At 46.1% G+C, this 14,734-nt stretch overlaps 1 protein-coding gene across 3 annotated transcripts in view; it reads left to right on the top strand.

The window, feature by feature from the left end:
* The window catches only part of KAT6B (lysine acetyltransferase 6B), a 695,781-nt gene that overhangs the window by 240,941 nt on the left and 440,106 nt on the right, over window positions 1–14,734 (top strand). For all 3 annotated transcript variants that reach the window (XM_073581049.1, XM_073581050.1, XM_073581048.1), the window contains one exon: window positions 7,756–7,864. In XM_073581049.1, coding sequence (XP_073437150.1) covers window positions 7,756–7,864 — 109 coding nt within the window. The remainder of the gene's footprint in view (window positions 1–7,755; window positions 7,865–14,734) is intronic.

Raw genomic sequence — 14,734 nt, forward strand, 5'->3', positions numbered from 1 at the left:
GACACAGGGGGACCCCACTTACCTCACCGGTCCCATGGAGAAGGCATCCGCCGGACCCTGTCTCCGCCTGCTCTTACCACTGCCGTGGAAATCCTACCCGGACCCACCGTGGCGCATCCAGGGCTCCCAGCGAGACCGAGGTAGGAGAACCCCCCGCTACCTGAGCCGGTCCGCTGGCCTGGGCTTCAGTTATCCATGACGGACGATCTGTAGGGAGTTCTGTCCTTGTTAGGAACAGGAAACCAACTGATGCGTGGGAGAGGTGCCACCCTTTTTGTATCTGTAGGTTTCCTGTTCCTAAAGGGCGGATCCCCTCTCTCAGGTGGTGCTGTCATGGACGACCGAATAAAGACCGAGTCATACACAGATTATCAAGCAACCAGAACACAGCAAAAACACACTCAGGGGTCACCACACTATGCCAAGGGCAAGAGTATAACTGACAGGGATGGGAGCGTCCTGAGGCTATAAGAAGCCTCTCCCAGCACCAGGGAGAGGCCACAATCATAGCCCCATTTGTGCAGGTAAGCCTGCACCGGGATCACAACCTTTAACCCCAGAAATGCCAGTCATCAGCACTGGTTCCAGACATTAACCCCACGTGTGCGAGTCAACCTGCACTGAGATCATGACAAGATGTTCCTAGAACTCCACTTGCATGACAGACAGCTGTAGCCTCTCTCTCTGGGACTCCTCTCTCTCCGAATCCCCGGCTCTCTATCGGTTCTGCTGTTGTGCCTGAAGTCTTAGATGGGAGCAGGGCATTTACAGCCTCCTACTCCTTGGGCATCTGTAGCAGGACCGTTGGTATCCGTACCACCGTGGAGAGCAGACACCAGTTCTCTGCGCTCTCAAGCTGAGGGTGCTCGCCTTCTGCAGCTCAACCTCCAGCTTCTCATTCCACGTCTGCACACTTCCCCCTCCGCAGACTAACTAACTCCTACTTCCTCCTGGCCCACAGAGAGCACTCTTCCCCTGAATCCTGGGTCAGAGCTCCCCCTGCTGGCCAGGAGTGGAACTGTATTGCATGTATGGATTGACTGTGAGAGAGACCCATCATTGCCTCCAAGCCTGGCATTACCCTCCCCTGGAGGAAGGCAAAGCCAGTGTGGCGACCATACTCCTGGGGGCGCCACAACACACTGCAGTGTGTCAAGAATATTGCGGCGGAAAGCAAGGACTGCGCAGGCGCCCAGTCTGGCACCACAACACGCCCAGAACAGGACAGCACTGGACACGGGGAAGAAAGGCGAGTATAAATGTTTTTTTTTTAATGTCTGCAGTTTAATAGGGGTGAGGGGGACCATTCATATCAGGATTGGGGGGTGAGGGGACTATGCATACCAGGAAAGGGGGGTGAGAGGACCATGCATACCAGGATTGGAGGGTGAGAATCATAGAATCGTAGAGTTGGAAGGGACCTCCTGGGCCATCTGGTCCAACCCTCTGCTCAAACCAGGATTCGCTAAATCATCCCAGTCAGTTGTCTGTCCAGCCTCTGTTTGAAGACTTCCATTGAAGGAGAACTCACCACTTCTCGTGGCAGCCTGTTCCACTCATTGATCACTCTGTCAAAAAGTTTTTTCTAATATCTAATCTGTGTCTCCTCCCATTCAGTTTCATCCCATTGCTTCTAGTCTTTCCTTGTGCAAATGAGAATAAAGTTGATCCTTCTACAATGTGACAGCCCTTTAGATATTTGTAGACAGCTATTAAGTCTCCTCTCAGTCTTCTCTTTTGCAAACTAAACATTCCCAAATCCTGCAACCTCTCCTCATAAGACAGGGTTTGCAGACCGGTCACCATTCTGGTCGCTCTTTTCTGAACTTGTTCCAGTTTGTTGATGTCTTCTTTAAAATGTGGTGCCCAAAACTGGACACAATATTCCAGATGAGGTCTGACCAAAGAGGAGTAGAGGGAAATAATGACTTCACGTGATCTAGACTGTATGCTTCTGTTAATACATCCTAGAATTGCATTTGCCTTTTTTGCTGCGGCATCACACTGTTGACTCATATTCAGTCTGTGATCTATTAGTATACCCAAGTCTTTTTCACATGTGCTGTTGCTTAGCCCTATTCCTCCCATTCTGTATATGCTTTTTTCATTTTTATTGCCCAGATGTAGTACTTTGCATTTCTCCCTGTTAAAAACCATTCTGTTAGTTGCTGCCCACTTCTCCAGTTTATTTATATCTTTTTGAATCCTCTCTCTCTCTTCTCTAGTATTAGCTATCCCTCCTAGCTTTGTGTCATCAGCAAATTTAATCAGTTTACCCTCAATTCCTTCATCTAAATCGTTGATAAAGATGTTGAACAATACAGGGCCCAGGACAGAGCCCTGTGGTACCCCACTTGAGACATTCTTCCAACTGGATGTGCAGCCATTTACGACCACTCCTTGGGTCCGATCACTAAGCCAGTTATGAATCCACCTAACAGTTGCCTTGTCCATTCCATACTTAGTCATTTTTTCAATAAGGATTGTATGAGAGACTTTGTCAAATGCTTTGCTGAAGTCAAGATATACTATATCTACAGCATTTCCTTGATCCACCCAATCAGTGATTCCGTCATAGAAGGAAATTAAGTTAGTCTGACATGACTTATTAGTTACAAACCCATGCTGACTCTGTTTAATCACTTCATTCTTATCCAGGTACTGACATACATGTTGTTTAATAATTTGTTCAAAGATCTTTCCTGGTATAGAAGTCAGACTAACCGGCCTATAGTTGCCTGGGTCCACCTTCTTCCCCTTTTTGAAGATAGGAACAACATTTGCTCTTCTCCAGTCTTCTGGGACTTCTCCTGTTCTCCAAGAATTTTCAAAGATTATGGAGAGGGGTTCAAAAATTTCTTCTGCTATCTCCTTCAGTACTCTGGGGTGTAATTCATCTGGACCTGGAGACTTGAATTCATTTAGGTTAGCTAAGTGTTTCCTCACTATTTTTCTGTTTATAGATATCCTGAATTCTTCTATTCCCTTAATAGGACAGTGAAGAACAGTTGATGTTACATTTCCTTTATGAGAGAAAACAGATGCAAAATAGGAATTTAAAAGTTCAGCCTTCTCAACATCCTGTCTTACCATTTCATCATTTTCATCCTGTAAAAATCCTATGGCATCTTTGACTTTTCTTTTACTTTTGACATATCCCCAAAATCCTATATTATTGCTTTTGACATCTCTTGCAAGCCTCAATTCATTTTCAGCTTTAGCTAATCTGATTTGTGCCCTGCAGGTTCTGCAGACAGCATTATATTCCTCTTTAGATATGCCTCCCTCTTTCCATTTTATAAACATTTTTTTCTTCCTTTTTAGCATGTGCTTAAGTTCTGTGTTCATCCATCCTGGTTTCCTTAAATGCTTCCTATTCTTCCCTCTTTTCGGAATTGTTAACAACTGTGCTTTGAGAATTTCATTTTTCAAGATTTCCCATCCTTCCTGGACATTTTTGTCTTTAAGGATATCCAGCCATTGGATCCCTCCAATTCTCTTTCTGAATCCCTTAAAATCTGCCTTTCTGAAATCTAACCTTGACATCTGAGTCTTCACAGGTCTTCCTCCTCTAGTTATCCAAAATTCTAAAATAGCATGGTCGCTACCTCCTAGGGTCCCAGCCACTTTTACCTCCTCAACCATTTCCTCCCTGTTTATAAGGATTAGATCCAAGGTAGCAGTTCCCCTTGTTTTCTCCACTACCTTCTGGAAGATAAAGTTTTCAGCAAGAGAGGATAAGAATTTCCTTGACCTGTTAGTTTTGCCTGAGAGAGATTCCCAACAAATGTCTGGATAGTTGAAATCTCCCATGACAACTATGTCATATTTTTTGGAGAACTTGGCCATTTGATGCATAAAGAGTTCATCCATATCTTCAGCTTGCACAGGCGGCCTGTAGTAAATGCCTACAAAGGTGTCCTTTCCATTGTTCTGTCCTTGTATTCTTACCCAAACAGTTTCCACAGAACTCCCAGTCTCTGAAGCTTCAATCTCTGTGCAGATATACGCGTTTCTAACATACAATGCGACACCTCCTCCTCGTTTATCAAGTCTGTTTCTTGCAAATAAGTTGTATCCTTCTAGTATTGTATTCCAATCATGTGTATTGTCCCACCACGTTTCAGTGAATCCAACGACATCATATTTATTTTCCTGTGTTAGTAGTTCCAATTCTCCTTGTTTGTTGCCCATGCTTTGTGCATTAGTATAGAAACATTTTAGTTTGGTTTCTCTTTCTCCAATATTTTTATTAATTAGATTCTTTTGTCTTTGTTCTTCCTTTTCACTTCTAATAGCAGAGTTCTCAATAGCATTTGTCAGGTGTATGGCTTTTTCTGGTCTTTTGCTTCCCTTCCCATGTTGTTCTAGTTTAAAGCTCTCCTTACAAGTGTAGCAAGGCGACTTCCAAATACATGTTTTCCAGTCTTCGTAAGGTGCACCCCATCTCTAGCAAGTAGTCCATCGTATAAGTAATTATATATAGTGAGGGGACCATATATACCAAGAGGGGATGAGGGGACCATGCATATTAGGATAGGGGAGTGAGAGGACCATGCATACCAGGATTGGGGGGTGAGGGGACCATGTATATCAGGAAAGGGGGGTGAGGGGACCATGCATACCAGGACTGGGTGGTGAGGGGGGACCATGCATACCAGGACTGGGTGGTGAGGGGGGACCATGCATACCAGGATTGGTGGGTGAGGGGACCATGCATACCAGGATAGGGGGTGAGAGGACAGTGCATACCAGGATAGGGATGAGGGGGCCACGCATACCATAATAGGGATGAAAGGGCTGTGCATACCAGGATGGGGGGTGAGAGGACCATGCATGCGAGGATTGGGGGATGAGGGGACCATGTATACCAGGATTGGGGGGGTGAGGGGACCATGCATACCATGATTGGGGGATGAAGGGACCATGCATACCAGGATTTGGGGGGGTGAGGGGATCATGCATACCAGGATTGGGGGGGTGAGGGGATCATGCATACCAGGATAGGGGGAGTGAGAGGACCATGCATACCAGGATAGGGGGAGTGAGAGGACCATGCATACCAGGATAGGGGGAGTGAGAGGACCATGCATACCAGGATAGGGGGGTGATAGGACCATGCATACCAGGATAGGGGGGTGAGAGGACCATACATTCCAGGATTGGATGGTGAGAGGACGATGCATACCAGGATAGGGGGGTGAGAGGACCATGCATACCAGGATAGGGGGGTGAGAGGACCATGCATACCAGCATTGGGGGGTGAGAGGACCATGCATACCAGGATAGGGGGGTGAGAGGACCATGCATACCAGGATAGGGGGAGTGAGAGGACCATGCATACCAGGATAGGGGGGTGATAGGACCATGCATACCAGGATAGGGGGGTGAGAGGACCATGCATACCAGGATAGGGGGGTGAGAGGACCATGCATACCAGGATAGGGGGAGTGAGAGGACCATGCATACCAGGATAGGGGGGTGATAGGACCATGCATACCAGCATTGGGGGGTGAGAGGACCATGCATACCAGGATAGGGGGGTGAGAGGACCATGCATACCAGGATAGGGGGGTGAGAGGACCATGCATACCAGCATTGGGGGGTGAGAGGACCATGCATACCAGCATTGGGGGGTGAGAGGACCATGCATACCAGCATTGGGGGGTGAGAGGACCATGCATACCAGCATTGGGGGGTGAGAGGACCATGCATACCAGGAGAGGGGGGTGAGAGGACCATGCATACCAGGATAGGGGGAGTGAGAGGACCATGCATACCAGGATAGGGGGGTGATAGGACCATGCATACCAGGATAGGGGGGTGAGAGGACCATACATTCCAGGATTGGATGGTGAGAGGACGATGCATACCAGGATTGGGGGGTGAGAGGACCATGCATACCAGGATAGGGGGGTGAGAGGACCATGCATACCAGCATTGGGGGGTGAGAGGACCATGCATACCAGCATTGGGGGGTGAGAGGACCCTGCATACCAGGATTGGGGGAGTGATAGGACCATGCAAACCAGGATTGGGGGGTGATAGGACCATGCATACCAGGATAGGGGGGTGAGAGGACCATACATTCCAGGATTGGATGGTGAGAGGACCATGCATACCAGGATAGGGGGGTGAGAGGACCATGCATACCAGGATAGAGGGGTGAGGGGACCATGCATACCAGGATAGGTGGGTGAGGGCACCATGCATACCAGGATTGGGGGGTGAGAGGACCCTGCATACCAGGATTGGGGGGTGATAAGACCATGCAAACAAGGATTGGGGGGTAAGGGCACCATGCATACCAGGAAAGGGGGGTGAGAGGACCATGCATACCAGGATAAGGGGGTTAGGGGACCATGCATACCAGGATTGGGGGGTGAGAGGACCCTGCATACCAGGATTGGGGGGTGAGAGGACCATGCATACCAGGATAGGGGGGTGAGGGGACCATGCATACCAGGATGAGGGGGTACCATGCATACCACGATAGGGATGAGGGGGGTGCCATGTATTCCACGATAGGGATGAGGGAGGTGCCATGCAAACCAGAATTGGGGGATTAGGGTACTATACATACCAGGATAGGGATGAGGGGTGCAGTACATACCAGGATGGGAGACCATATACCAACCAATAAAAATGCCCGCCACCCGGGCATAGAACGGGGGTTCATAGCTAGTTGTGTATAACGGATCTGCTGCAGCCGTTATCTGCTTCTAATAGCATTGAGTGTAGCGGATCTCCCATACTTACAAGTACACTGCTTGGGGGAGAGTGTTGTTCCACCTGCCCATCGGCCCCCATGACAAGGTATCATTAGCTGCTATAGTAGCAGGGCACCCACAGAAGGCTTCTATGCCTGGCATAATGGTGTTCTTATGAAGATCAGCCTGTGATTGTCATACAGTGGGTGAAATAAGTATTGGACATGCCACCAGTTTTATAAGTAAATATATTTCTAAAGCTGCTATTGGCATGAAATTCTCACCAGATGTCGGTAACAATCTATCCAATCCACACAGGCAAAGAAATCAAACCATAGATGTCCATAAATTCTGTGTAATAATGAGAAATGACACAGGGAAAAAGTATTGAACACACAAAGAAAGGACATATAATACAAACAGAAGATCACGGATTCAGGTCCCCTAAAGGGACTACAAAAGTAACAAAATGTTTTTAAAAATTAGAATTGTATGTTTTGTCTCAATAAAAATAATGAAAATATCTCCACATCCATAAGTCATCCAGTCTATCAGAATCTTTAATGAATGAACCCAGTTGGTAATCTGTGTAATGAGAAAAAAATGAAAAGCCAGAATTGTGTGATTTTTAGTTTATTTGGTCAATGAATCTCCGAAAAAAATGAAATAAGAAGCAATCAAAATTTTGTATTTATCCCAAAATAGTGTTGGTAAAAACTCTACTTTCCATGCAAAAACAAGCCTAATTCACTGTTTGCAATTTCACTGCACTTGGATTTTTTCCCCTGGTTTTCTAGTACATTGGATGGGAAATGAATGATGCCATTCAAAACTACAGCTTGTCCTGTGAATCACAGACCCTGATATAGCTGTATCAATGGAAAAGTTGTGGTGCTTGGAAAAAGCGGAGGGAAAAACAGAAGTGCAAGAATGAAAAATGGCTGTGTTGGGAAGGGTTAAATGTTTCTTTTCTCAATGGCTGCTAGTGACTGCTAGTACTGTTTATATTTTTGCTCAGTATCGCTATGCCTTTCTTTTTTCACAGCCTTGTGCAGATCCGATTCCCATTTGTAGTTTTTGTCTTGGGACAAAGGAATCCAATCGAGAAAAAAAGCCAGAAGAGCTCATATCATGTGCCGACTGTGGTAGCAGCGGTAAGTAGACAACTTAGATCGCAAATATGAAAACCAATCAGACTTAGGAAATTTTCTGGTGAGACCATATCCCATATGAACAGCTTATTGCTTTATTGTTTGAATACATTTTTTTCTGTTTGTTTTTTTGTTTTGTTTTAAAGTGAATGTGAGAGCAGTGTAAGAGCAGAGACCCTGATTACACAACTGTGTCACTTACTGGACTGTGATTTGCTGTTTCCATGCAATCAATGTTTTATCTGCAAGAGATTATTACTACAGGACAACTGGCCTCATGCCTCTTGGTCCATCCTGTCCCACAGCACTGATTAGCAGCTCTCTGTCACTATACAATGTACACCAAAAGCTGTGGTGTGGGCAGGGTTATACAGAGGTGTGGAAGTGTTTGCCCTCTTCATGATTTAATATTCTTTTGCATGTCTGTGACACTTGAGGCTATGTGCACACGCTGCGGATTGGTCTGCGGATTTTTATCTGTGGAATCGCAGGTAAAATGACCTGCGGGTTTACCTGCGGATTGGCCTGCGGTTTATCACCTCTACAATGTAGGAGATGATAAACCGCAGCAGAATCCGCAGAAAAGAAGTGACATATTTCTTTTTGCGGATTCAAAACCGCAGCTTTTCCGCAGTTAAAAATCCACAGCATGTGCACAGCAGATTGTAAATCACATAGATTTACATGCTACTGTACACTGTCTGCAGAACTGCTGCAGATCCGCAGCGGCCAAAACCGCAGTGGATCCGCAGCAAGAACCGCAGCGTGTGCACATAGCCTAAATGTTTCAGATCACAAAACAAGTTTAAATATTAGACAAGGATAACAAAAGTAAACACAAAATGTATAAATGAAGTGCTTTATTATTAAGCAAAAAATAAATCCAAACCTACAGGGTCATGTGTAAAAAAGTTATTGCTCCCTAAACCTAATGACTGGTTGGACCACCTTTAGCAGCAACAACTGCAATCAAGCGTTTGCGATAACTGGCAATGAGTATTTTACAACGCTCTGGAGGATTTTTGGCCACTCATCTTTGCAGAATTGTTGTAACTCAGCCACATTGGAGGGTTTCCGAGCAGGAACTGTCTTTATAAGGTCATGCCACAGCGTCTCAATCTGATTAAGGTCAGAACTTTGCCTAGGCCACTCCAAAGCCTTAATTTTGTTTTTCTTAAGCCATTTAGAGGTGGACTTGCTGGTGTGTTTTGGATCATTGTCATGCTGCCTAACCCAAATGTGCTTCAGCTTGAGGTCAGCTTTATTATTTAATAATAAAGACCTTAATTTAAAAACTGAATTGTGTGTTTACTTGTGTTATCTTTGTCGAATATTTAAATTTGTTTGGTGATCTGAAACATTTAAATGTGACAAACAAGCAAAAGAATGGCAGGCATGGTACTAATTCAGGAACATGCCTCTGACTGTAGAGCCTCTCAGAACTAAACCTAGAGGGAATATAGTTCAGTGCCCAATTCCCCCCTCCCACTACTCCCCCAGGTGGTGCATTAATTGGGACGCCCAACTGACCAATGGGGTTAAAGGGGAAGGGGCGTCCGGCCACACTTACACGGGTTAAATCCAGGTGCCAAGGGTCAGTTCCTTCTCTTTCCCCCTCCGGCTGACCCTTGGAAGCCGAGGTTCATCCAACACCAGAAGAAACCCATCATGCGCCAAACAGTGGTGAGTTTTTAACATCCAACGAACACCAGGTAGTACATAACACAACCAATGACGAAGTAGCCGCAGCTATTAAAGCACTAGATCAACACTTAACATGACAATGCGGGCCAAGCAATAATAGGACAACACTACAATCGGCTAGTTTACATAAAGACGCTTTTTATGTGGGATTAGCACACATAGACCTGAACACTAGACAGAATATGGAATAATGATTATGTGGACATATGGTCATTATTATCAGCGGATCAACAGACTGTAGATAGGGAAAGAAGGACAAGCGAATGGTTATACGATAGAAACAGGCCTAAAATAGCGCAAACTATGAATAATTGGCTACAGGCTTTTGCGGTCATGGGCTGTATTATAGGTCAGAAGCATCCAGAACGCTGCTCCGAATTATTTATTTATCAGGTCCTAATATATAACTCCTACAAATCCCATGGTGGTTCAGCCTAGCAGAGGTATGATGAGTTTCACAGCCCCTTGGCCCTACATCCCAATTTAGGTTGAGGAGTGAAAGTGACCGATGTGTGGTTACGACTGATGCTATCGCAAAAGCAGCCCCCCTTTTCATCAGCGACCATTACTCCGCAGCCACAGGCCAACACTCAGTGGTCGTATGAAAATCCGGCGCCTGCTGGCTGCTTAACGAGGAAAGCTGCCGTTTTCACACATCGTATAGATTTAGGCACGACTACTCAGCTTGCGGGGGGGGGGGGGGGGGGGGACATCCAGTAGCAAGATGCACCCGTCAGGGGAACAGAGCGCCTACAGAACAAAACTCCGGTGAGCGTAACCGTGATGGCCCCTTGGCTAAACATTTACCCCAATAAAGAAGCGGCTCAGCAACTATACTACGGCTTTAAAAGCGTTTTTTTCAGCCCTTTTAAATTCAGTAGAACACCAACATTAGCTAACAACCTAAAATCCGCACGCGAATTCCCTGAGATATTACAACAAAAAATCAAAAAAGAGGTGGAACTAGGTAGATTGGGTGGGTCCTTTTCTTTCGGTGTCGTTCAAAAAAATTCAGACTCTCACCACTAGGCATCATTCCTAAAAAGGAGACTGGCAAATATCGGCTAATCCATCATCTGTCACACCCAAAAGGCGATTCGGTTAACGATGCCATTATTCCAGAAGAAGCTTCCGTCACATACACGTTGTTCGATAGAGTGGTGGAATTAGTTCGCGAAGCCAGCCCCGGGGCCCTACTGGCAAAATCGAACATAGAGTCGGCATTCTGCCTGTTACCAGTGCACCCTGAATGCTTCCACTTGTTAGGTTGCAAGGTGGACCAGCACTATTATTTTGATATGTGCTTGCCAATGAGATGTTCCATTTCATGTCACTATTTTGTATTATTCAGTACTTTCTTGGACTGGGTGGTCCATTATGAAACAGGCAGCAATTAGCTAATTCACTACCTCACTGATTATTTTGTTTGTTGGACCAAAAAATTCTAAACTCTGAACATTCCTTCTCAAAAAATTTAAATTCATAGCAAAACACTTTTTCGTGCCACTATCATCCAACAAAACAGACGGCCCATGTAATATGTTGCCCTTCCTGGACATCAAAATAAACACCAAGGCAATGGTTTTTCGCTTGCCAACAGATAAAATACAAAAAACGATACGGATGGTCGAATGTTTCTGTGCAGCTAAAAAAAGTCACCCTGCAGCAAATGCAGTCCTTACTGGGTCTGCTGACATTCGCCTGCCATGTAATGCCTGCCAGCAGAGCCTTCTCTCGCCAGTTGTCACTGGCAACAAAGGGCATCGCCCAACCGGGTCATAGAATCACTCGACCCTTGAAGGCAGACTTACTAGTATGGAAAGCAATCCTACAATGGCCATACCTGCATCATGGCAGAAGAGACGACGAGTAAGGAATTAGGGCTAGCGGTAGGGGGAAATAGCCGAGACGGTTTTGCAGCAATCTGCAAAAACCAATGGTGCAAAGGCACCTGGCCGGAGCTATGGGCTAGATCAAGCACTGCTAGAAGTTTGTGCAATCGTATCATCTGTCGAGTTATGGAGTACACTGTTGGAGAACACAAACATCTGATTTTTAACCAAACATCAGAAAACTGCAAAAAGCCTAAACAAGAAGTCTTCCACCTCCCCGCCCTTGCTCGCCGTTCTATGCCGACTAACTCTGCTATGCCTAAAACACAACACTTGCTGTCGAGCCACTGTAACAACGGACGTAGACACTAATCTTATTAACTCATTATTATCTTCTGATTGGCAGGCTTTCAAAGTTCTCCCCAGTGAGTGCCCATCAGGTGTCCAGTGTCCTCCATCTCTTTGGGACATAGTGGCCAATCACTGATACCATTAATCCGCTGTTCACTTACACCATCTACCTGGCAGGTCTATGGTAAGGCATGGGAAGAGTGGTGCTCACTATTTCACGGTGGACCGGTTGAAAAGTGCGACTGAGCGAAATGCGAGGTGTGCGTGGAATTTTTGAATTGGCTCAGGGAAAAAGGAGCTTCGGGTACATCGGTGCAACGGCAGTTATCAGGATTAGCCTTTTTCTTTCAATTGATGGGGTGGGCCGACGTTACTAAAGTCTTTTTCATTAAACAAGCTATTAAAGGCTGGAAGAGGCTTCAACCTAGTCAGGAATGTCGCCGCCCTATATCACTAAAACTATTGCACAATATTATCACAAGCTCTGTAGCAGTGTGCAAGTCGCAATATGAGTCGTCCCTAATATCTGCAGCTTTCGCTATCGCCTTTTTTGGTGCATTGCACATTAGCGAGTTGTTGCTGCAGTCAAAAGCAGCGTCGGAAGTCGGATTGATCAGAGAGGACATAGTCATATGCAGCGACGTTCTGCGCATCCGCGTGCGTAAATCCAAATGCGATCCCACCAGTAGGGCCACGTGGGTCCTAGTTAACTCATCAGATGGCCCAGTATGCACAATAAAAATAGTCAAACGCTACGCAGTTATAAGACACGCAAGCAGATTTTTTTCTCACTCATACAGACGGGTCCCCTCTCACCAAGTATCAGTTTCAGGCAATTTTCACGCAGTGTCTAGAAAAAAACGGCGCTAATCCAAAGAATTATGGGACACATTCTTTCCGGATTGGGGCGGCAACAGAAGCAGCTAAAGCAGGAGTATCAGAAGCAGAAGTGCAGCGAACAGGCCGGTGGAAATCCGCATGTTTTGCAAGATATATAAGACCTGATTTGCTTAAGTAACACATTTTGTATTTTACAGGCGTCGGTAAGCCCACAGTTTGGGTATTTGGACACTCCTATGTCTACTGGGCAGAAAAACGGTCCGAGATTCGGCCGGAAGGAAAAAACCTAGGCTTCCCAAAACTAGAGCTCAAATGGATGTCAGAGGGCTACAATGGCAATAGATTTTGCCGGAAATGTTAAACATTGTTTAGGCTGGTTTCACATTTGCGTTTTTTTTCGCGGTAATTTAGCGCTAAATAGCGCATGCGTTTTTTTTCCCTATACTTTGCATGGGATGCGCTTATGTGCGCATACACATGCGTTTGTACGCGTTTTACCGCGCATGCGTTTTTTTGCGGTATGCGCTCGGACGCACAAAATGCAACTTGTTGCATTTTTTGTGCGTCCGATTTGCCTCAAAAAAACGCATGCGCGCGCAATGCGTTTTTTTACAGCAAGACACCCATTATAAGTCTATGGTGAGCATATGTGCGCATTGGCATGCTTATGTATGCGTTTTTTTGCACTTCACTTCTGCTTTTTAACAACTCGCCTGCCCTTTTACACATTCTGTGCACTCTCTGCATATCCACCCCTCCCTTTTCCCCTCTCCCATGTTTAACTCTGAGGCTCTATTGACATTTCTTACCCACACCAAACCATCCAAAACCTCCATGCAGCACTCAAAACGTTCATACAAATCATCCCACCACCTGCTTTTTCTGTTTTTTCTCCTTTTAATAGTTGCAGGTGACATCTCCCCCAACCCTGGGCCTCCCTCCACCAGCATACATTACTCTCCTCCAGCTGCATATAGAAACCCTGCTAATCTTATTAACATTCAGTGCATGCCTTCTCCTCTCACTTTCCAATGTGCTCTCTGGAATGCACGGTCTGTGTGTAACAAACTGACTTACATTCACGATCTTTTTCTCTCTAATTCCCTTAACCTTCTGGCTATTACAGAAACCTGGATCCAGCATTCAGACACCACCGCTGCTGCCTCTCTCTCGTTTGGTGGGCTGAAATTTTCACATACCCCCAGACCTGAGAACAGACAGGGTGGAGGTGTTGGTTTGCTCCTTTCATCACAATGTGCTTTCCAGGTCATCCCCCCGGTTCCATCACTTACATTTCCTTCCTTTGAAGTCCACGCCATCAGACTCTTTAAGCCCTTCTCCTTACGAGTGGCGGTCGTTTATCGCCCTCCAGGCTCCTCCCGCCAGTTTCTAGACCACTTCACCACCTGGCTTACTCACTTTCTGTCCTGTGACATCCCCACCCTCATCATGGGAGACTTTAACATCCCCATCAATGATCCGCTCTCCCAGTCTGCCTCTCATCTTCTTTCTCTAACTTCTTCATTCGGCCTCTCACAGTTTACTTATTCTCCTACACATGAGGACGGGAATACTCTGGACCTGGTTTTCTCCCGCCCCGGCTCGCTGCACGACTTTACTAATTCACCTCTCCCGCTCTCGGACCACAACCTTCTTTCCTTCTCTGTCAAGAATTGTCTCCTCACCCGGGACACCCCCACTTACCACACTTATCGGAATACACGTACCATTAATACCCAACAGCTTAGGGACAATCTCCACACATCTTTAGCCCCCATCTCCACCCTCTCCTGTCCAGACATAGCATTGTCACACTTCAATAATACACTGAAGAATGCCCTAGATGAAGCAGCACCTTCTATACGCAGAAAGACCCGACACAGACAAAGGCAGCCCTGGCACACAACGCAAACACGCTCTCTTCAGCGCTGCTCGAGGTGTGCAGAGCGGCAGTGGAGAAAATCTCTCTTAGCAGAAGACTTCATCCACTATAAGTTCATGCTCAAAACCTATAACTCTGCCCTTCATCTGGCCAAACAATCCTACTTCACCACCCTCATCACCTCACTATCCAACAACCCAAGACGACTTTTTGAAACCTTAAACTCCCTCCTGAAACCTAAAGTACAGGCCCCCATCACCAACC

The sequence above is a fragment of the Dendrobates tinctorius genome, unplaced genomic scaffold, assembly GCF_039654945.1.
Source record: "Dendrobates tinctorius isolate UK_male_01 unplaced genomic scaffold, ASM3965494v1 ptg000068l, whole genome shotgun sequence".
Lineage (NCBI taxonomy): Eukaryota > Metazoa > Chordata > Amphibia > Anura > Dendrobatidae > Dendrobates > Dendrobates tinctorius.